General features: G+C 44.3%; 1 protein-coding gene across 4 annotated transcripts in view; it reads right to left on the minus strand.

Annotated features, from left to right (window-relative positions):
* LOC137425787 (fibroblast growth factor 13-like) overlaps positions 1-24313 on the minus strand; it is a 264740-nt gene that overhangs the window by 7340 nt on the left and 233087 nt on the right. For all 4 annotated transcript variants that reach the window (XR_013623014.1, XR_013623013.1, XM_078775378.1 and 1 more), the window contains one exon: positions 17277-17380. Coding sequence is in view for 2 of the 4 variants with exons in the window: in XM_078775378.1 (XP_078631504.1) it covers positions 17277-17380 (104 nt within the window). In the remaining 2 variants the exon portion in view is untranslated. The remainder of the gene's footprint in view (positions 1-17276; positions 17381-24313) is intronic.

A 24313-nucleotide genomic window follows, 5' to 3' on the forward strand; every position in this document is an offset into this window, starting at 1 on the left:
GAGTTTGACATCGGGGTCTGATATCCAAGCTTCTCTCTTTCGGCTTTTCTCGTTCACTCTGCTCTCTCATATCGAGCTTTCCCTCCGACCGCTCTATCTCTGTAATTGTTGATGGTTCAACATCTTCCTCCTTCCCTATCGTCAGCGGTGTCCCTCAGGGTTCTGTCCTGTCTCCAACACTCTTCCTTCTTTTTATCAATTATCTTCTTTCTTCTACAAATAACCAAATGCACTCATATGTTGATGAGTCGACATTACATTCCTCCATGTTTTCCCCATCTGCCCCATCTTCCCTCACTCGATCTACATCTTGTGATCACAGCCACCTCTTTAAATTTGGGTTTGGACAAGATTTCCCAGTGGGGCAAATGTAATCATGTTAAGTTTAATGTTTCTAAAACTCAATTTCTTCCCATCTCTCTCTCTAAAATTCCTCTGAACTATCCAATCTCCTATGAAAGCTCCACAATTACACCATGTGATAAATAAACCTACTAGGTATTACCAAAACATCAAATATATCCTGGAATCCACACATTACACAAATAGCTAAGTCCACCTCGAAGAAACTAAGAGTCCTGTTCAGATGTCGAAGATTCTTCTTCTCTCAACAGCTTCTTTAACTATATAAAGGATTTATTTGTTCTTGTAGAGTGCTGCTCTCACATCTGGGGAGAGTCTAGCTCGACATACTTCCTGGACAGAATTGAATCCAAAGTAATCCGACTTATCAAGTCTCCCAATCTGACCTCAAAACTCGACCCACTCGAATTACGCAGCAAAGTTGGTTATTTTTCTCTTTTCTACAGATATTACTTTGCTTTCTGCTCCCAAGAACTTCCTGCTTCTGTACCTCTGCCATTAGCGAGACCACGGAATACTCAACACGCCACTACGTCTCATGATTATTGTGTGGCCATTGGTAACTCAATGATGGGCTGTGATGATGTTTGTTTCTTCCCCTCCACTGCTAAACTCTGGAACTCTTTACCTTCGCATGTCTTTCCAAACACTTATGATCTTCCCATTTTTAAAAAAGCAGATTTCTTTTACTTCCCCAAAAACCCTCAGACTATTTTCTCTTTCTTTACTTTTCTGTCAATGCAGCTCTTTTATTTAAGGCCTGGTCTCAATGAAGACAAAATAGTCCATGACTGGAGCCTTCAACATAAAAAAAATTAAATGTATCTCAGAGCTTTTGACCTGGGAACAAATGACATCAATTTAATTCACTTGTATAAACCATGTCCTGGCTTGAATATACTTCATGCATGTTTCTAAAACAGGTTAGCTATACATGAAATATTTTGTAGGATATTTAAAATGGTGAAGCAAAACGAGTTTAAAATTACATGCCCTGGTTTTCCATAAAACGACTGGCATAGTGACATCATTGGGTAAAGGGAACCAAGCAAGAGGCCCCAAAGTTATTTTCCAATACCCTCAAATACGTGCCATGGTACATTATAAGCAAAATGTATATGGGCAGTAGAGGAGAAAATGTTGGTTCTGGCTCACATAAAATTTAACATTGAAGTCGATGGGAAAAATTCAGGAAACTTATTGACTTTCACTCCAACTCACCCAAAATTTCCGGAAATTTCTCCTTCTCCCATCTTAGCTATAACTTCATTATACTCATACGGAGACCCAACGAATACTTGTTTCATTTTGGGGGAATAGCTTAATTTTATTTTGGCCCTGTTGAGCTGTAATAAGAACAATAACTATTGCTGTTGAGCCAATATAAAATGGGAAACTTCTCTTAGTGACCTCATCTGAGCTCCTCCTGAGCCACATATCATTTTAAGATTGGAGTAAATTATTTTTCCATTGATTTCTTGGCAACATTTACTTTTTTTGGTCTAATAAATACAATGTATCAAAACACAAAATACAAATTTCAATCAATCTCGTTTAAAAAGGATACTGAAATATATTGCACTGATGTAAAATTGATGATTACAATAACTTTTGGATTAAACCTATTATGAAGGATAATATGAGCTACTCAATCCCTTTTAAAGGAAGAGCATTCTCTGTCTTTGGGAAGCCATCAATTAAAGTACTTATAACTTAAGTTTCGCCACTATTTATGGAGATATATAGCAAACTAGAGGAGGTAATGAAAGCAGTAAAAGTATCAAAAAAGAAAACGTTTCACTGAAGCTACCGAAAAGGAGGATAAAACTATTAGTAGTAAACACGGTGAAATTTCTATATTCTTCAACAACCCCGAAGATGTAAAACTTGATGAAATGAAAGATGTTAATATATCGGGTGAAATGACATTTCGTTCAGTAGTAGTTAAGAACCATTTTAAAATTACCTTAAATATAAAAAAGTAGTAGTTGAATCTGTTAATGAAAAAAAGTATATGGATATAGACGGTCATGTTTTTTCTATTCATTAAATGAGTTATTATTCAAGTGAAGATTTTGTTGATTTTAAAAGTGATGGTAGTGGAAGTCAAGACAGTTATGATAGTGAGAGTTTGTGATCGAACGATAGTTATGAAAGTAGTTTTATCGATGATGATGATCATGAAAGCAACGATTATAGTGAGAGATGAATTTTAGTTTAAGCAAAGTTTTACGATATAAATATGATGAATCTAAACGATATAGCAGATGTTGAGCCTCTTGAATTTTCTGATACTCCATTTGGTAAATTTGAGAATTGTCCTGATTGTGAAAGAGTAGGATTAAACACAGTCAAAAGCCTATAAATAATGTATATTCTGTGATTGTCTTTTAATTGATGATAATAAAAAATATAAAAAGGTGAACATAACTCTTTCAAAATTACACCAAAAAGGAATTACTTTACAAGATTAATAAGAGAAATGAATATTTATTTTTCTGATGAAGTCCAACATTTATTTAAAGAAGACTTTCACACTGCTATTGGTATTTATGATGTTGAGGATGCTCCTTTCCTTACATCGGAAGAGATTAATAAAATTAGGACAATGTTTAATGGTTTGATGTTATTTGATATTCACGATTATCATTTTCAGGGAAATATCAATATAAGATATTATGTAAATAAAATAATGGATTATCTTGAAATTAAACCTGAACTCAGAATAAAATATAGAGTTTCTAAAAAATGGTCATACAAAATTAGATGACTTGTTTCCCAAATATATAAATGAATGATTTTTTAAAACCTGTTTGGGAAAATAAGATAAAATTTAACCATAAAAATCTTCCAAATTCTTAAGATGTCTAATATTTGGTTTGAGGGGATGTGGGAAAACCTGTTTGCTTTTAAAGATGCTCCTTACTCCCAACTTTTTAGATTATGATAATTTAATAATTTTCACACAGTCAAGTTTTCAACTCGAGTATCAACTACTATCACGAGGTTTTAATGCGGGTCTTCAAAAAGAAGATATAATCGGTTTATTTAAACTTCAAAACAAACTAAATGATTATAACATTGAAGATATAATACAACTATTTTGTGAAACACAGAAATCTAAAAATAAACCAAAACCTATCATTTGTATTCTCAGCGATAATACGGATGATATACCTTCACCCCAAGATTTAGATAAATCAAAAAAGAACCTCGTTATCTTTGATGATTGTGTTAATGAGAGAAACAAAACGGGTATGGATAGCTACTACACAAGAGGGAGACATTCTTCTTGTAATTGTATTTATCTCAGTCAATCAGTCAATCAATCTCAGTCAATCAATACTTTCAACTCCTTCGTCGCTCAATAAGAAACAATGCTAATACTTTTATTTTATTCAAGTTAAATTCAATAGATAGAAATAATTTTTGGAGAGACAATTGTTCTGCATTATGTAGTAAAAAGGAATTTGAGGAGTATATGAAACACACGACTGAAAGATATAAATATTTTGTTGTGAAGCAAGATCATATTCTAAAATCTAAATGATGTTTTTCAATAAATAAATGAATGCGGAAGAAAGAGCAAGAAGATTTAAGGAACATCAGGAGTTGGTTTCAAAAGTTGTAAAACAACAGGAAGAAATAAAGAAGAAACGCAAACAGAAACTAACGGGTGAAGAAGCGTCTGAAAGAAAACAAGAGAAAAATTTTAAACCACTTTTAAAAACTACCCAACAAAAAATGATTTCTTCTACAATTCCCGCGATAGAATATACTCCGAAAAAGACTTCAAATGTTGGAGGATTTCAGTCAAATGACGGAGCAAGAACTTGGAGAATTAGAATATGATAATGAAGGATTATTTCAATGACTGGAGGAGACAAATCAACCTCCTGATTATGTTGTGAGGGCTCTTAAAAACAATGAATATTCAGCGGATTCAAAAACCATAGCAGGACTTATACCAACAGAAAAACCAGTAATGTTCAATCTTGTTAAAGAAAAGGTTTTTGATATATAATGATGAATTGAGGTTCTTGAGTTCTGCTCAACCCCCTGTTAAACTAACTCCGAGATTAATGTTTCTTCTAACAAAAGCTGGAATACAAGCTCACAGTATGAGGGGTGAAACGAGGTATTTTAATAAACCGTTGAACACAGAAAATGAGGATGATAAAGTATATATTGATTTATTAAACTCACTTGATTATGGAGTTTTTGTTGCTTGTAAAAGAAGGAAAAATGAGAAGGAGAAATTATTGAGGTTTTAAGTAGGCGTTAGCGTTAGTTTTAAGTAGGCGTTAGGTTCAGGTGTTAGCTTTCCTCCAAATGACCCATCACAATTAGTTAATAGATCGTTATTGTTATTAGGTAGTAGGAAGGCTGGAAACAACAATTGTTTTAATGAAGCATCAGCTATTTTAGACTAGTTGATGAATATGAAAAAAATTAATAAATGTCAATACAAAGATATTTTATACCATATTAAATAAGATGAGAAGCACAATCCTTAATTTTAATTTCACGAGTGATTACACGTCTTCATTTCCATACCCACTACATCTGGACCCCACAAAAGAATATGAGGCATCTTTATTGTCAATGAAAACTTATAATACCTTGTTTAATATCACGGAGAAAAACAACAAGTTTAGTTATAATCCAGGAAGCGGATATAAAACTATAACAACTCCACCCGGAGCATATGAGATAACAACTCCACCCGGAGCATATGAGATTTCCCAAATATCTTCTGAAATTGCCCATCTTATGAAAGACCAAGGTGATGAACTGATAAATATTGTAATAGATATTCAAAAACATACTTCAAAATCAAATATTAAACTTAAAAATAATTATAAACTTTATTTCACGATTGATATTCATTTAGAGAGCTATTGGGTTTCCCCTCAAAAAAGATTGAAACTAACAATAATGTTGTTAATGTAACAATTGTTAATGTTACAATAATGTAACAATAATGTTTTACAGTGATAATGTTATTCAAATATCCTTTGGTATAAATTCGGTATTAATTCATTGTGATTTGATTGATGGTGCTTATAACGATGGAATAAGAACAAATACAATATTTTCATTCAGAGCATACTCAACCCCGATTGGTTATAAATTCAATATGGAACCAAAAAAATCTTGTCTATTTACCTGTGTCAGGAAAAAACATTTATAAAGTAAATTTTAGGATAACCGATCAAGATAATCGTATGATCTCCTTTAATGAAGAAATTATATCCATCAGAATTCACCTACGTTAAGTTTTTCAATAAATAAATACAATGATTGTGAGAAAACACGAGTTGGGAAAATATAAAATAATTACAGGGGATGGGATGTTCCTTTCACCATACTATAAGGGTGAAGGTATGTTTCTTGGCAGAGGACACTATAAACCCAAGAGACAATGGGGTGTAGGACATCAATTTAGAAATAAAGGAGATGGGATAATTGATACTCTTATGGGTATTGGTTCAACCATTCTAAAACATAAAGACCTAATTGGTTCAACTGCTTCTGCCGTTGGAAATGTAGCGGGTGCTATAAAGAGTATAAAAGATGCCCAAAAGGAGTCTCATAAATTACAAGCAATCAAATAAATTAAAAAAGGCAAAACTCAACTATCTCCACAAGAACGACAAAAAATCATTCAAATACTTGGGTCAGGGTTTCAAAAGTATTAACAACTTCTTTACTAAATAAATACAAGTATGGTTTCAAACTCCACTAAAAAGGAAGACTATTTTAAGGTAAATGCTATAACAGGAACAGATTGGAATACAAATGGAACAAAAAGTTTTGAAATAAATAATCAACAAACTTACTTGAATCTAGCTGATAGTTTCTTGTTGTGTGAAGTTTACATTCACTAAGGCTGCGAATAACACGAATGCTGCACTTGTAAATTATTTATTCTGGAAAATGTTTGATAGTGTTCGTTTGTATATTGGAACACAAGAGGTTGAAGCGGTTGATTATGTCTCTGCTACATCTGAAATGATGAAATTTACACTATATTCGTTTAGTGATAGATTGGGTAAGGGAGCTGTTGATGGTTTTATTCCTGATATGTCATCGGGAACAACCGCAGACCCTGGTTGTAGTCAAAGAAAGTCAATGTATAACGATGATACAAAAGCAGACAATAGTTTTACCGTAGCAGTTCCCCTTAAGGGTATATTTGGATTTTGTGATTATGATTAAGTTCTGTTGGTTCACGAGTTATCAAGTGACCACTATATTCGACATGTGTGTGCGCCTGTCTGTGTGTGTGTGTGTGTGTGTGTGTGTCTGTATGTCTGTCTTTCCGCAGCATCATCCGATCCGATCTTGATGATATCGGATGTCATCCGATCTTGATGAAACTTCGGGGGGGAGGTTGATATCATGATCTAGTTGTGTCCTGCCGAGAGTGGGAGTATTGCTCCCATTGTAGGCGGAGCCACGCCCCAAAAAGATGTCTTTTTCGGGGGTAATCGAGTTCAAGCTACATCTTCTCCGAGGGGTTTCGTGGAATCTGACAGGGGTTTCGATATTTGGTTAGGCCAATGTCATGTGTCTCGCCCCACAGGGCTCGGTTTCATTTTTTTTTTTTTTTTTTTTCATTTCATTTTTCACCGAATTTTCGGTATTGTGTAGCTAACTTACCTCATAACTGATTATACATTATTTTCTATCTCATTTCAAGGTCAGTAACCTTCGTTTTGACATTATAGTTTATAGTCTTATAGTCTGTTTATAGTCTGTTTCGGTTATAGTCCGTCCTTTGTCATTGAATACCGCTCGCTCGTGAACCATCGTCGTCTCCTGACTTGTATGGACTTAAAATTAGATTTCAACTACAAAGGAATGATAATGTAAATATATTGCTTTTTGGTGTTGGCAATGCTTTTGGTGATAATAATAAATTTGTTATTAGTCAGATGTGTTGGTATATTCGCGAATATACACCTCATCTTAAAACGGAAGATATGTTAAATAAAAGACTTACCTCAAAGAGACCACTGAATGTATCATCCCTTAAAAGAAGAGGCCAACACGTTAAACTGAACCAAACTACCTACACCTGGAATTTGGGTGTTCTGGAAGGAAAGCCACGATACCTATGGCTCATTTTAAAGAAACCAGATGGAGACAAAGGTACTGAGAAGAATAATGTGCTGAGTTGAGTGATATCCATTAGGTTAAAGAAAGTATTGAAATGAATAAGCCTATTTATATTGGAACATCAATTCTTGACTTGTCAGTGATTGATGTATGATTATTATTATAATGGATTAAAACGGAAATATCAAGATGATGTTAATCTCTTTTATATGGATACAGATAGTTTTATTTTGAAAATTAATACAAAAGATGTTTATTTAGATTTTTTTTTTTTTTTTGTATACAGAATCGAGGCTCGTGAAAGAGCTAACATTTATCACAAAAAAAAATCAAACAGACAAACAAAATATATAAAAAGAGGGAGCGGTAGACAAGATGAGGAGAAAAGGGGAAGCACACAAACACAACATTTGAGAGCAGGGACATCGGGAGATGTGTGGGAGGGAGAGGGCTTGGGAAGAGGATGCGTGGGAAGGGGGAGGAAGGTTGGGAGAAGTATAAAACACAAGTACACCAAGGACTTCCAGGAAAGAAGTTGGTATTTCAAAAAAGTGGATTTGGGGTGAAATTAGCGGGGGTACAAAAGATCAAGGTTTTGGATGGGGGAAGATAAGAGATGGTGGTGAACAGCTGTTTTAAAGACCTGGAGGAAGGAGTGGGATTGAAGAGCGTGAGGGAGTTTGTTCCAGAGGCGGGAGAAAAGAGGAATGAAGGAGTGAAGGTGAGCAGAGAGTCTTGATTTTGGCAGTTTCACCAGAAGAGGGTTGCAGGCAGATCTTGTGCGACCTGTAGGACTATTTGGGGGACAGAGCCCAGAGAGAGCTGGGGGAGCAAGGCCGGAGAGGAGTCGGTAGGAGACGGAAAGACCACCAACCTGCCTGCGGTGAGTGAGTGAGAGGCCCTCGGAGTTAGCTTCATCGCGGGAGCTTCCAATGATTCTGAACGGTTTGGTTTCAACAGTGTGAAGGCGGGCTAGGTGTGAGGCAGGAGCACCAGCCCAGAGGGGAGAGCAGTACTCCATTGAGCTGCGGATGAAAGCCTTGTATGTGGTGAGGAGCTCAGGTGTGCCAAGGAAGGACTTCGCACGACGGAGGATGCCCAGTCGGCGACTGGCTTTGGAGGCCAGCTTGGAAATGTGGTTTTCCCAGGAAATATCATGGCAGATAGTGAGACCCAAAAGCTTGAGTGACAGAACTTCTTGGAGAGGATTATTCAGAAAGTGGATGGGAGGGTTGTCCAGTCGGTCTTTTCGGAGAGACGTCGTAAGAGTAATATGATACGATTGATGATATTGATATATATGATACAAGTAATTATAAGTCGGGTGATAAGTTGTTTTCTTCAAAGAATAAAAAGGTTATTGGAAAGTTTAAGGATGAATTGGGGGGAAAGGTGATGAGTGAATTTATAGGATTGAGATATAAGGCCTATGCTTATAAATATATTGATAATAATATTGAAAAAAGTGATAAAAAGTTAAAAGGAATAAAGAAAAATGTTATTAAAGAAACAATAAACTTTGAAAATTATTATAATTGTTTAACTTTAAAGAAAGAGGAGTTTAGAAAAATGAATACGATAATAAGTTATAAACATCAATTATATACAGAGGAGGTAGATAAGAAAGCTCTTGGAGCTTTTGATGATACGAGGCTTATTTTAGAAAATGGAATATTGATAGTGTTGAAGGAACTGCGCTCCAACGCGAGTCGAAAGAATTGACGCGACCAAAGACGGAATTCGTCCGAGTTGCTTTATTGAAACAAAACAGCTCAGGTATTCTGACAAGCCCGTTTATCGGGCAGCAATATATATACACATTTATGTCGGGAAGTTTGCCCGGCAAAAGCTATACCGGGCATGCCCGGGTGTCAAGGGCGAGCCTTGGAAAGGCGAGTCTGGACCTGCCCGGGCGTGTTTGGCTGCGGCCTGGCAAGTCGAGGCTGGGCGTGCCCGGGCACTCTGGAAGAGCACTGGAAAGGCGAGAGCGGGCATGCCCGGACGCTCTGGGCGAGCCCTGGAAAGGCGATAGCGGGCATGCCCGGACACTCTGGGCGAGCCCTGGAAAGGCGATAGCGGGCATGCCCGGACGCTCTGGGCGAGCCCTGAAAAGGCGATAGCGGGCATGCCCGGACGCTCTGGGCGAGCCCTGGAAAGGCGAGAGCGGGCATGCCCGGGAAAGACGAGACCGGGCGTGCCCGGGAGGTTCGGGCGTGCCCGGGAACAGTGAGTCCGGGCATGCCCGGGAGAGGCGCGTCTGGCCGTGTTCTGGCCGGTGCAAGGCGATTGTGTGCATCCAGCGGTAACCGCTACACACACCCCTCCAGAATCGACCTGCACCGGCAGGGTCAATTTAAGGGGGGTCCGGATGACCCGGCCAAAGCGACCCCTGGAGGGTCGTGGGGAGGGGTCCGACGTGGTGGTGGGTGGTCGAGCGGGGGGAACTGTGGACGGGGGGCGGCCTCGCCGCGGAGGAAGGGCCAACCGTGGTGGTCGGTCGACGTCCATGTGCGCCGGTTTGAGGCGGTCCACAGAAATCCGGTCCGGCCGGCCGCCGAAGTCGACGATGAAAGACTTGTCGCCCCGTCGCAGGACCCGGAAGGGCCCGTCGTACGGCGGCCGGAGTGGCCCCCGGTGCGCGTCATGCCGCACAAAGACGTACTCCGCTGTGCGAAGCGCCGGGGGGACGTAGGACTGGGGGCCACCGTGGCGGGACGTCGGCACGCGGGCAAATCGTTGGGCGGCCTCCTGGAGGTCCGAGCGCTGGCGAGCGGCGGACCAGGGACTGGTAGCGTCGGGCACGAATTCGCCCGGGACGCGGAGCGGCTGGCCGTAGACAAGCTCGGCGGCGGACGCCTGGAGGTCTTCCTTGGGGGCCGTGCGAAGGCCCAAAAGGACCCATGGCAGCCGGTCGGCCCAACCGTCGTCCTGAAGGCCGGCCATGAGTGCGGCCTTCATGGAGCGGTGAAACCGCTCGCACAACCCGTTGGCTTGGGGGTGGTAGGCCGTGGTGCGGTGCAGCGTGACCCCCCAACGAATGGGCGACCGCGCCCCAAAGCTCAGACGTGAACTGTGGGCCGCGGTCGGACGAGATGTCCGCTGGTGCGCCGAAGCGCGCGACCCAGGTGGCGATGAACGCCTGCGCCACGTCGGCAGGGGTGGTGGAGGCGAGGGGCACGGCCTCCGGCCACCTGGTGGTCCTGTCCACCATGGTGAGCAGGTGGGTGAACCCCCGCGAGGGGGGCAGGGGACCCACCAGGTCCACGTGGACGTGGTCGAAACGCCGTTCAGGCACGGCGAAAGGTGCCAGCGGGGCCTGGGTGTGGCGGTGGACCTTGACCCGCTGGCAGGCCGTGCAGGCGTTGGCCCAGTCGCGGATGTTTCGTCGAAGGCCGTGCCAGACGAAACGCGCCGACACCAGCTTCTGAGAAGCTTTCCGGCCCGGGTGAGAAAGGCCGTGGATGGAGGCGAAGATGCGGCGCTGCCAGGAAACGGGCACGATGGGGCGAGGCTGGCCCTGGGAGACGTCGCAGAGCAGGACGGTGCCCGCGAAGGGAATGTCGGCCAGGCGGAGGCCCGTGTCCGCCGCACGGAGTGCCTGCACCGAGGCGTCGGTGGTCTGGTCGGCCGCCATGAGCGCGAAGTCCACGCCGAGGTGGACCGCGTTCGCGCTGGCCCGAGAAAGACAGTCGGCCACGGCGTTGTCTTTGCCGGCGACGTGCCGGATGTCCGTGGTGAACTCCGACACGGCGGAGAGGTGGCGCTGCTGGCGGGCCGACCACGGCTCCGTGACCTTAGCCATTGCGTAGACCAACGGCTTGTGGTCGACAAAAGCCGTGAACGGGCGGCCCTCCAGGAGGTGTCCGAAATGGCGAACGGCCAGGAATAGCCCGAGCAGCTCGCGGTCGAACGTGCTGTAGTTTAACTCGTTCGGCCGGAGTTGCCGGCTGAAAAAAGCGAGTGGCTGCCAAACCCCGTCCACCCATTGCTCATGGATGGCGCCCACCGCGTAGTTGGAGGCGTCCGTAGTGAGGGCGATGGGCGCGTTGAGCACCGGGTGAGCCAGCAGCGTTGCGTCGGCGAGGGCCCGTTTGGCGCTGGCGAAGGCCGCGTCCATGGCCGCGGACCAAACAATGTCATGCTTGGCCGGCTTGCCCCGGAGGGCCTCGTAAAGGGGCCGCATTAGCTGAGCAGCGCGGGGCACGAATCGGTGATAAAAATTCACCATGCCGAGGAACTCTTGGAGGGCCTTGATGGAACGGGGACGCGGGAACGTGGTGATGGCCTCGACCTTGGTCGGCAGCGGCACGGCCCCGGTCTTGGTGATGCGGTGGCCCAAAAAGTCAACGGTCGTCGCGCCGAAGTGGCATTTGACCGGGTTGACAATTAAGCCGTGCTCGCTGAGGCGACCGAACAGTGTTCGGAGGTGGAGGAGGTGCTCGGCGCGGGCCGTGCTGGCGACGAGGATATCGTCCAGATAGACGAAAAGAAACGGCAGGTCGCGCAGCACGCCGTCGATCAAGCGCTGGAACGCCTGGGCCGCGTTCTTGAGGCCAAACGGCATCCGCAAAAATTCGAACAGGCCGAACGGCGTGATGACGGCCGTCTTCGGGACGTCGGCCGCCCGGACAGGTACCTGGTGGTAGCCCCGTATCAGGTCAATTTTCGAAAAGATGACCCGTCCCGCCAAACGGGCGGAAATGTCCTGAATATGCGGGATCGGGTACCTGTCGGGGGTGGTAGCGTCATTGAGACGGCGGTAGTCGCCACACGGGCGCCATCCACCCCCCGGCTTTGGCACGATGTGCAGTGGCGAGGCCCACGTGCTATCGGAGCGCCGCACGATGCCGAGGTGCTCCAACGCGTCGAACTCGGCCTTCGCCATGGCGAGCTTGGCCGGGTCGAGGCGGCGGGCCCTGGCGTAGACCGGCGGGCCCGTAGTGGGTATGTGGTGCTCGATCCCGTGCCGCACCGCGACGGCCGAAAACGTCGGCCGCGTGAGGGCCGGGAATTCCGCGAGCAGGCGAGCGAACTCGTTCGCTGCCGGGAGGGCGCACGCCAGTTCGGTCGGCGCGGAGCTGCTCATCGTGCACGCCAGGGAGCTGAAGGTCTCGGCATTGACAAGGCGACGACGTTTGACGTCGACCAGCAGCCCGTGCGCGCAGAGGAAGTCGGCGCCCAGCAAAGCCATGGGGACGCAGGCGGTCACAAAAGTCCATTGAAAACGCTGGCTGCCGAAGCAGAGGGTGACGACGCGTGGGCCGAAAGTGCGTATGGCCGAGCCATTAGCAGCGACCAAAGAGCAGCCGCAAACGGCGTCCCGCCCGTCCTGCTCGGAGGCGGGTACGACAACGCTCAGTTGGGCGCCGGTGTCACACAGGAAACGCCGCCCAGACGCTTTGTCCCGAATAAACAGCAAGTTGCCCGAGTGGCCGGCGCTCATGGCTGGGAATGAACGCCGGCCCGGCCGTTTCCCGACCTGCCGAAAGTGCATGGGGGCCGGCACGTCCGAGCCTTGTGTCCGAACCTGGCGTGGTAATAACACCACGCCCGGTCAGGTGGAGGCCCCGGCCGTCGTGTCGGAAGCGGGCGGTGCGGCGTGGCGGCCGCCAGTTGCACCGGCAGTTCGGCCTCCAACCGCGCAGGGCGCTCGGGTGTCGTGGGCGTCGCCTCGGACGGCGGCGGGCTCCAAGTAACCGCGCCGATGTGCTGGCCCGCCGAGGAGATCTTATCGGCTTCCCTGGCGAGGGCGCGGGAATCCGTGATCAACGTGCCAGCCAGGGCGAGGCGTACCGGGTGAGGCAGCTGGCGAAGGAACAGCTCGCGGAACAGAAAATCCGGAGAGTGCTCACCGAGCAACGAGAGCATATAGTCCATGCGCTCGGACAGGCGCGTGTCGCCGAGCTCGGGCAGAGCGAGCAGGCGCCGTGCGCGTGCTGCCGGTGAGAGGGCGAAAGCGTCGAGGAGGAGTGTCTTCAGCGCATCGTATTTGTCAGCAGCCGGCGGGTGCTCGAGGAGGCTCAAGGCGCGGGCCGCGGTGGCGGAACCGAGCGCCGCCACAACATGGTGGAAGCGGGTGTCGTCCGCGGTGATGCCTCGCAGGGCGAACTGAGAGTCCGCCTGAGCGAACCAAACAGCCGCGTGAGCCTCCCAGAAGGTAGGCAGTTTAAGCGTCACTGCCGTATCCATGTCGGTAGGTCACCAATGAAGGAACTGCGCTCCAACGCGAGTCGAAAGAATTGACGCGACCAAAGACGGAATTCGTCCGAGTTGCTTTATTGAAACAAAACAGCTCAGGTATTCTGACAAGCCCGTGTATCGGGCAGCAATATATATACACATTTATGTCGGGAAGTTTGCCCGGCAAAAGCTATACCGGGCATGCCCGGGTGTCAAGGGCGAGCCTTGGAAAGGCGAGTCTGGACCTGCCCGGGCGTGTTTGGCTGCGGCCTGGCAAGTCGAGGCTGGGCGTGCCCGGGCGCTCTGGACGAGCACTGGAAAGGCGAGAGCGGGCATGCCCGGACGCTCTGGGCGAGCCCTGAAAAGGCGATAGCGGGCATGCCCGGACGCTCTGGGCGAGCCCTGGAAAGGTGAAAGCGGGCATGCCCGGGAAAGACGAGACCGGGCGTGCCCGGGAGGTTCGGGCGTGCCCGGGAACAGTGAGTCCGGGCATGCCCGGGAGAGGCGCGTCTGGCCGTGTTCTGGCCGGTGCAAGGCGATTGTGTGCATCCAGCGGTAACCGCTACAGTGTCCCTTATGGTTATAAGTGTTAAGATAAATACAAGAGTTAAGATAAGTATAAGTGTTAAGATATTTAATAAGAAAAGGGGGGTTAGGGATTTTAATGGGCTACCGCCGCCTTTTTTTACCAATATATAAATGATTGAACCAAGCTATAATCAAACTAAAGAGTGGAGGCGTAATGAGCCTTGGTATATAAATGGAAAACATAACGAATGTGAAAAATACCAAATAAGTACTATTGAAGGAATAACAGGGGTAAAAGTAAATAAAACAGGTAAGTGAATAAATTTAAATACGAGGAAGTTTGAGACTCTGGAGCTAATATCGTTGAATGGATGGAAAACTTTGATGGTTGCCAAGAAATCAATGGAAAAATAATTTACTACAATCTTAAAATGATATGTGGCTCAGGAGGAGCTCAGATGAGGTCATTAAGAGAAGTTTTCTATTTCATATTGGCTCAACAGCAATAGCTAAACCAAGAGTTAAATTCTAATGTAATGTTTGTGAATATTTTAGATGGTGATGAATGCCAAAAGAAAATTAAGCTATTCCCCAAAATGAAACAAGTATTCATTGGGTCTCCGTATGCGTATAATGAAGTTATTGCTAAGATGGGAGAGGGAGAAATTTCTTGAAATTTTGGGTGAGCCAGAGTGAAAGTCATTAAGTTTCCTTAATTTTCCCATCGACTTCAATGTTAAATTTTATGTGAGCCAGAACCTATGAGTAGTAGCTAGGTCTATTGAGGATTTAATATTTGTAAATAGGTTGTCCCAAAAGAGGGGGAAATTTTTGGTGAGCTAGAGTGCTGGTCAATAAATTTCCTTATTTTTTCCCATTGACTTCAATGTTAAATTTTATGTGAGCCAGAACCAACATTTCTCTACTATGGGCAGATCCAGGAACTAACACGTGACCTGTGAGTTCAAAAGACTTGCTTCCAAATCTAATAATGCTCTCCAGATTGTCTCATCTAATTGATGTCTGCACTGTAAATCCGGCTGTAAAAACATTGCCTCAAACAGGGAACCATGAGGTCATGAGGCCCGCAAGGCTAACCCCTGCTCTCGCGGGGAAAATGGCCTTAAAACGATCATTCATATTCATTCACTGTAAAACATTTTGTTTGGCCATTCCTTTATCTATTTGGCCATTTTGTGTGTGTGTGTGTGTGTGTGTGTGTGTGTTGCTCCAGACCACCTGTGTACATGGTCCTGGCTCAGCACACGATCGCCATCCCAGGTCGCTCTCTCCTGTGTCGCCCTCTCCCACACGCGTTGTGCCCTCCCTCCTCCCCATCACAGCCTCTCTAGCCCCCACCATTCTCTCCCTCATCCCCATCGTGTCTACCCTCGCCCTTCCTTCGTCGCGCCCTGCATTACCCATGATGAGGCTGAGTCTATGGGCCTATCATTTCCCATCACAGACAAGTTTGTGGCCTTTGGCTTTTACCGCCTCCTTTCTGGTCTTGCACCATCTGCTCTTTCCGTGTCCCCCCCTCCCAGGTTTCTGCAGGGCACATATAGTCCACCATCATCCCCTTCATGGTGGTGGAATTACCTAAATCCAGGATAATTGCCCACCCCTACTCATTTGCTCCTCTTTTTTCCCACCTGTGGTACCATCTTCCACATTCTCTTCAATCTCCTTCTTCCCTCCAGGTCTTCAAGACAGCTGTTCACCATCATCTCAGATCATCCCCAATCCAACCCAGGATCCTCTCCATCCCTGTTAACCCCCTTCCTCTCCCCCTCCCCCTCCATCGAAGCCCACCACCGTCCAAATTTCCAGTTTTTCCTTCCTGAGAGTTTGCTTCTGTATCCATATTATCCAACCTGCGTTCTCCCTGACCCCTCATTCTTACGCGCATCCCTTGTTTGTCCGTCTCCGTGTATTTTGTCCTCCAGCTCCTCTGTCTGCTGTTTCTTTTGTTCCATTGTGTCTTGATCTTCCATTGTGTGTTTCTTTTGTTCCATTGTGTCCTGATCTTCCATTGTGTGTTTATTTTGTTCTGATCTTCCATTGTGTTTCTTTTGTTCCATTGTGTGTTTCTTTTGTTCCATTGTGTCCTGATCTTCCATTGTGTGTTTCTTTTGTTTCATTGTATCCTGATGCATTGTGTGTTTCTTTTGTTCCATTGTGTCTTGATCTTCCATTGTGTGTTTCTTTTGTTCCATTGTGTCCTGATCTTCCATTGTGTGTTTCTTTTGTTTCATTATATCCTGATGCATTGTGTGTTTCTTTTGTTCCATTGTGTCCTGATCTTCCATTGGGTATTTATTTTGTTCCATTGTGTCCTGATCTTCCATTGTGTGTTTCTTTTTTACCATTGTGTCCTGATCTTCCATTGTGTGTTTCTTTTGTTCCATTGGGTCCTGATCTTCCATTGTGTGTTTCTTTTGTTCCATTGTGTCTTGATCTTCCATTGTGTGCTTCTTTTGTTCCATTGTGTCCTGATCTTCCATTGTGTGTTTCTTTTGTTCCATTGTGTCCTGATCTTCCATTGTGTGTTTCTTTTGTTCCATTGTGTCCTGATCTTCCATTGTGTGTTTCTTTTGTTCCATTGTATCCTGATGCATTTTGTGTTCTAGCTCTTCCAAGCACCTGCCTTTGCTTGATTTTTCTTTTTTTATACACACACTTTCAAATTTGATGTCAAAATATATGATTGGAGTTTCCTTTTGGTGTTGTGTCTGTGGCAGTTTGGAAATAAATTATTTTTCCAAAATTGTACTTTTCCCAGTCGTATTCTGGAATTCTATACAATATTCATTCACAAGATTAAACCAGTGCAGGTAGAAAATAAATTTTAATATACTCGCACAATCGTTAAAGGAAATCAAATAGTCTGTTTTCGAGAAAGTCTCGTGTGCAGGTAAGAGCCAGCTTGGCGAGGTGACAGGTGTTTCAGGTTTCATCTGCAATAACGAATAATTTCTTCACTTATGCTTGCATGAGGTTATTGTGGAGCCCATCCTATCCAGTTTATTTTGATTTCTCCTCTCCGTCTTTCACACACACTCATTTTATGATAATCTCACCGACGTGTAGAGGTAACCCTCGTTGTTCATCGCGATGTACAAGCCCGTGTGTACACCTTGTATGGCCACTACTCGTAGTCCCACGGGGATGAGGTTGAACAGAGCTGCGCAAAACAGAGAGTGGAAAGATTTAAAATAGGAAACTTGATCGTTATTTCAACTGTGGCATCAACCGATTGAAGTTTCCACTTGATCTTTCATCCTCGGCTTGCTAAACGTTCGCTTGCAGCACAACAGGGCAGAGCAATCAATGCTCCACCTCTGTATGTTTCCATTGCTACAAGTAATTGAAAAGCCTCCTTGTTTGGACACATACATCTAAAGTGCCTTCAGAAAGTATTCACACCCATTGACTTTTTCACATTTTGTTGTTGGAGCCTGAATTTAAAACGGATTGAATTGAGATTTTTTTTTTGTCACTGATATACACATAATAAATACCCCATAATGTTAAAGTGGAATCGTTTTTAGAAATTAATCTTAACCAAATAATTAAAAATGAAAAGCTGAAATATCTTGAGTCAATAAGTATTCAACCCCTTTGCTATGACACTCCAAGTTGAGCTCAGGTGCATCCAATTTCCTTTGATCATCCTTGAGATGTCTCTACAACTTGATTGGAGTTCACCTGTGGCCAATTCAATTGATTGGACATGCTTTACAAAGAAACACACCTGTCTATATAAGGTCTCATAGTGGACAGTGCATGTCCGAGTATAAACTCTACCATGAAGTACAAGGAATTGTCCGTAGAACTCCGTGATAGAATTGTGAGGAGGCCTAGATCTGGCGAAGGGAATAAAACAATTTCTAGAGTGTTGAAAGTTCCCAAGAGCACAGTGAGCTCCATCATCATATTAGGACAAGGAAAGAATATGGAACTACACAGACTTCCTAGAGCTGGTCGTCCGACCAAACTGAGTAACGGGGCAAGAAGGACCATGATCAGGGAGATGAAGAAGAACCCAATGACCACTCTACCAGAACTACAGAGTTCCTTGGCTGAGACGTGATAAGGACAACAATCTCTGCAGCACTTCACAAATCTAAGCTTAATGGAAGAATTGCCAGACGGAAGCCACTCCTGAGAAAAAGACACATTACCACACACCTGGAGTTTACAAAAAGGAACATGAAAAACTGAGAGCATGAGGCAAAATATTCTGTGGTGTGATGAGACTAAAATTGAACTCTTTTTTTTCCTGAATACAAAGTGCTATGTCTGGCGGAAACCGAGCAGAGCTTATCACTAATCTAAAACCATCCCGACCGTGAATCATGGTGGTGACAGCATCATGCTATGGAGATGCTTTTCAACGGCAGAGACTGGGAGACTCGTAAGGATTGAGGGAACAATGAAAGGAGCTAAATACAGGTAAATCCTTGAAGAGAACCTGCTTCAGAGTGAAATAGACTTTAGACTGCAGTGAAGATTTACATTCCAACAGGATAATGACCCCAAACATACAGCCAAAGCAACACTGGAATGGCTTCAGAACAAGAACCTGAAAGTCCTTGAGTGGCCCAGCCAAAGCCCAGACTTGAATCCCATTGAGAATCTGTGGAAAGACTTGAAGATTGCTGTTCACCGACGCTCCCCATCCAACTTGACAGAGCTTGAGTAAATCTGCAAGGAAGAATGGGAGAAACTCCACAAATGCAGATGTGCAAAGCTGATACAGACGAATACAACAAGACTGGAAGCTGTAATCACTGTCAAAGAGGTGTCTACAAAGTATTGACTCAGGGGGTAAATACTTATCTAAATTAGATATTTATGTATTAAATTTTAATTCTTTTGTAAAAGTTTTTAAAAATTCCACTTTGACATTATGGGGTATTTATGTGTAGATCAATGACAAAAAATCTCAATTTAATCCATTTGAAATTCAGGCTGTAACAACAAAATGTGAAAAAGTCAAGGGGTGTGAATACTTTCTGAAGGCCCTGTATATACACCAGGGTCATACCGAAAGTCATGAGCACGTTTTTTTGTAAAGTAAAGCAAAGGCACATGTAAGAAAACTGATATTATAAACAGTAAACTGATATTGTACACACATTACTTTTCTACAAAATCTCCAGAACGATCAACGTAGTTCTGCCAGCGCTGCACGAGATTTCAAATCCAGCTGCATTAGATTTCCGTTCCAACATTTGGCAACCAGCTACGCACAGCTACCTGCACTGCCTCATCGCTTTCGTAGTGCTGGCCTCTCAAGGGATCTTTCAAGGGCTGAAACAGATGGTAGTCCGAGGGGGACAGATCCGGACTGTAGTGGAGTTGTGTAGCACTTCCCGGCCATTCTTTGAGAGTCTTCCGATATCCCAAGATCCCTGCCATCTCCTGTACGACGAGGTGTCCTCTGCCAAGCAGCACTGTGATCTCCTTAACCCTGATCTTTCGATCCTCACTGATGAACGCATCATCTTCCTGCTCGTTGAGTTCTGTCAGGATGCTTCTCGGTTAACTACAGCGGGGCTCATCGGCCATGTCTGTTTCCATCTTTGAAATGTTTCACCCACCTTCTGACACTCATGCTCGTGCCCATGCAGGTATCTCGATACACCTGACTCGATTGGCTATAGATATCTGCAGCTGAGTTGATCTCCTTCACTAGGAATTCAATCAGTGTGTGTTGGCGAAACGATATGTCTGTGTCAGCCATTTTGCCACAATGGATGGTGGGAACACCAGTGGTGCGCATTCACTTAACCTGTGTTTATAGTGGCGTGGGTAGCTAATATAGTGGAGTAGGTAGCTGGATATAGTGGAGTGGGTAGATTAATATATTGGAGTGGGTAGTTTAATATAGTGGAGTGGGTAGATGGATATAGTGGAGTGGGTAGTTTAATATAGTGGCGTAGGTAGATTAATATAGCGGAGTGGGTAGTTTAATATAGTGGAGTGGGTAGTTTAATATAGTGGAGTGGGTAGTTAATATATTGGAGTGGGTAGATGGATATAGTGGAGTGGGTAGTTTAATATAGTGGAGTAGGTAGATTAATATAGCGGCGTGGGTCGATGGATATAGTGGAGTGGGTAGTTTAATATAGTGGAGTGGGTAGTTTAATATAGTGGAGTGGGTAGATGGATATAGTGGAGTGGGTAGTTTAATATAGTGGAGTAGGTAGATTAATATAGCGGCGTGGGTCGATGGATATAGTGGAGTGGGTAGTTTAATATAGTGGAGTGGGTAGTTTAATATAGTGGAGTGGGTAGTTTAATATAGTGGAGTAGGTAGATTAATATAGCGGCGTGGGTCGATGGATATAGTGGAGTGGGTAGTTTAATATAGCGGAGTGGGTAGTTTAATATAGCGGCGTGGGTCGATGGATATAGTGGAGTGGGTAGTTTAATATAGCGGAGTGGGTAGTTTAATATAGTGGAGTAGGTAGATTAATATAGCGGCGTGGGTCGATGGATATAGTGGAGTGGGTAGTTTAATATAGCGGAGTGGGTAGTTTAATATAGTGGAGTAGGTAGATTAATATAGCGGCGTGGGTCGATGGATATAGTGGAGTGGGTAGTTTAATATAGCGGAGTGGGTAGTTTAATATAGTGGAGTAGGTAGATTAATATAGCGGCGTGGGTCGATGGATATAGTGGAGTGGGTAGTTTAATATAGCGGAGTGGGTAGTTTAATATAGTGGAGTAGGTAGATTAATATAGCGGCGTGGGTCGATGGATATAGTGGAGTGGGTAGTTTAATATAGTGGAGTGGGTAGTTTAATATAGTGGAGTGGGTAGATTAATATAGTGGAGTAGGTAGATTAATATAGCGGAGTGGGTAGTTTAATATAGTGGCGTGGGTAGTTTAATATAGTGGAGTGGGTAGTTTAATATAGTGGAGTGGGTAGATTAATATAGTGGAGTAGGTAGATTAATATCGTGAAGTGGGTAGCTGGATATAGTGGAGTGGGTAGTTTAATATAGTGGAGTGGGTATATTAATATAGTGGAGTAGGTAGTTTAATATGGTGGAGTGGGTAGATTAATATAGTGGAGTGGGTAGATTAATATAGTGGAGTGGGTAGTTTAATATAGTGGAGTGGGTAGATTAATATAGTGGAGTAGGTAGATTAATATAGTGAAGTGGGTAGCTGGATATAGTGGAGTGGGTAGATTAATATAGTGGAGTGGGTAGATGGATATAGTGGAGTGGGTAGTTTAATATAGTGAAGTGGGTCGATGGATATAGTGGAGTGGGTAGATTAATATAGTGGAGTGGGTAGATTAATATAGTGGAGTGGGTAGATTAATATAGTGGAGTGGGTAGTTTAATATAGTGGAGTGGGTAGATGGATATAGTGGAGTGGGTAGTTTAATATAGTGGAGTAGGTAGATTAATATAGTGGAGTGGGTAGATTAATATAGTGGAGTGGGTAGATGGATATAGTGGAGTGGGTAGTTTAATATAGTGAAGTGGGTAGATGGATATAGTGGAGTGGGTAGATTAATATAGTGGAGTGGGTAGATTAATATAGTGGAGTGGGTAGATTAATGTCGTGGAGTGGGTAGTTTAATATAGTGGAGTGGGTAGATGGATATCGTGGAGTGGGTAGTTTACTATAGTGGAGTGGGTAGATTAATATAGTGGAGTGGGTAGATTAATATAGTGGAGTGGGTAGATTAATATAGTGGAGTGGGTAGATTAATATAGTGGAGTGGGTAGATTAATATAGTGGGGTAGGTAGATTAATATAGTGAAGTGGGTAGCTGGATATAGTGGAGTGGGTAGATTAATATAGTGGAGTGGGTAGATTAATATAGTGGAGTGGGTAGTTTAATATAGTGGAGTGGGTAGATGGATATAGTGGAGTGGGTAGATGGATATAGTGGAGTGGGTAGTTTAATATAGTGGAGTGGGTAGATGGATATAGTGGAGTGGGTAGATTAATATAGTGGAGTGGGTAGATGGATATAGTGGAGTGGGTAGTTTAATATAGTGGAGTGGGTAGATGGATATAGTGGAGTGGGTAGTTTAATATAGTGGAGTGGGTAGTTTAATATAGTGGAGTGGGTAGTTTAATATAGTGGAGTAGGTAGATTAATATAGCGGCGTGGGTCGATGGATATAGTGGAGTGGGTAGTTTAATATAGCGGAGTGGGTAGTTTAATATAGCGGCGTGGGTCGATGGATATAGTGGAGTGGGTAGTTTAATATAGCGGAGTGGGTAGTTTAATATAGTGGAGTAGGTAGATTAATATAGCGGCGTGGGTCGATGGATATAGTGGAGTGGGTAGTTTAATATAGCGGAGTGGGTAGTTTAATATAGTGGAGTAGGTAGATTAATATAGTGGAATGGGTAGATTAATATAGTGGAGTTGGTAGATTAATATAGTGGAGTGGGTAGTTTAATATAGTGGAGTAGGTAGATTAATATAGTGGAGTTGGTAGATTAATATAGTGGAGTAGGTTGATGGATCTAGTGGAGTGTGTAGATTAATATAGTGGAGTAGGTAGATTAATATAGTGGAGTGGGTAGATGGATATAGTGGAGTGGGCAGATGGATATAGTGGAGTGGGCAGATGGATATGGTGGAGTGGGTAGATTAATATAGTGGAGTAGGTTGATGGATCTAGTGGAGTGTGTAGATTAATATAGTGGAGTGGGTAGATGGATATAGTGGAGTGGGTAGATGGATATAGTGGAGTGGGTCGATGGATATAGTGGAGTGGGTAGATGGATATAGTGGAGTGGGTCGATGGATATAGTGGAGTGGGTCGATGGATATAGTGGAGTGGGTAGATGGATATAGTGGAGTAGGTTGATGGATCTAGTGGAGTGGGTAGATGGATATAGTGGAGTGGGTAGATGGATATAGTGGAGTGGGTCGATGGATATAGTGGAGTGGGTCGTTGGATATAGTGGAGTGGGTAGATGGATATAGTGGAGTGGGTCGACGGATATAGTGGAGTGGGTCGATGGATATAGTGGAGTGGGTAGATGGATATAGTGGAGTGGGTCGACGGATATAGTGGAGTGGGTCGATGGATATAGTGGAGTGGGTCGATGGATATAGTGGAGTGGGTAGATGGATATAGTGGAGTAGGTTGATGGATCTAGTGGAGTGGGTAGATGGATATAGTGGAGTGGGTAGATGGATATAGTGGAGTGGGTCGATGGATATAGTGGAGTGGGTCGTTGGATATAGTGGAGTGGGTAGATGGATATAGTGGAGTGGGTCGACGGATATAGTGGAGTGGGTCGATGGATATAGTGGAGTGGGTCGATGGATATAGTGGAGTGGGTAGATGGATATAGTGGAGTGGGTAGATGGATCTAGTGGAGTGGGTAGATGTCGCTAATAACTGGTGTTTCTACTATATTCGGCACAAACAGGTGGAATCCACTGATGCTCATGACTGTTGGTACGACCGTCGTATACAAGAGCGAGATGTGCGTGTATGTGTGTATACGTGCGTGTGCGTGCGTGTGCGTGCGTGTGTGTGCGTGCGTGTGCTTTTTCGTTGATTTCTATGCAATTCTACATGCCTGGGCAATCTCCACCAAATTTTGCATACGTGCTGTCCACTCCTGAATCATCAGATGCATATGGCTGCCGAAGCAGTTTCTTAACCATTGGGCACAATCCTGGTCGGGGAGTCACTGGTACCCAGAACACTCGAATGGCTCATTCATCCCAGCAAGCTGGTACTCATTTCATCGATCTCGGAAGGATGACAGGCTGAGTCAACCCCACCTGGTGTTAATTGAACGACCGACCAGGATTTGAACTCAGGACCCGAGAGTCCCAAGCCAACACCACAACCATGAAGACAACACCAGGCTTATAGATTCAGCTCATGGGTACCAAGAATAACCCTCCACCACCCTTGCAAGGCAGTTCTCTGTGTGTAAGTGTGTGTACGTTTGAAAATCACATTGAAAAAAGAAAGACCTGAGAGTGAGAAGAAACTGACCTCAGACAATCCATGGTGCACGCTCAGGTTAATTTTTTGCTGCAGCTTTAAACATCAATCTTGATGGTTTACTAAAGTTTAAATTACCCAATCGCGATCGTATTACCAG

This window comes from Myxine glutinosa, chromosome 4 (assembly GCF_964187855.1).
Source record: "Myxine glutinosa chromosome 4, kmMyxGlut1.1, whole genome shotgun sequence".
NCBI classification, from domain to species: Eukaryota; Metazoa; Chordata; class Myxini; order Myxiniformes; family Myxinidae; genus Myxine; species Myxine glutinosa.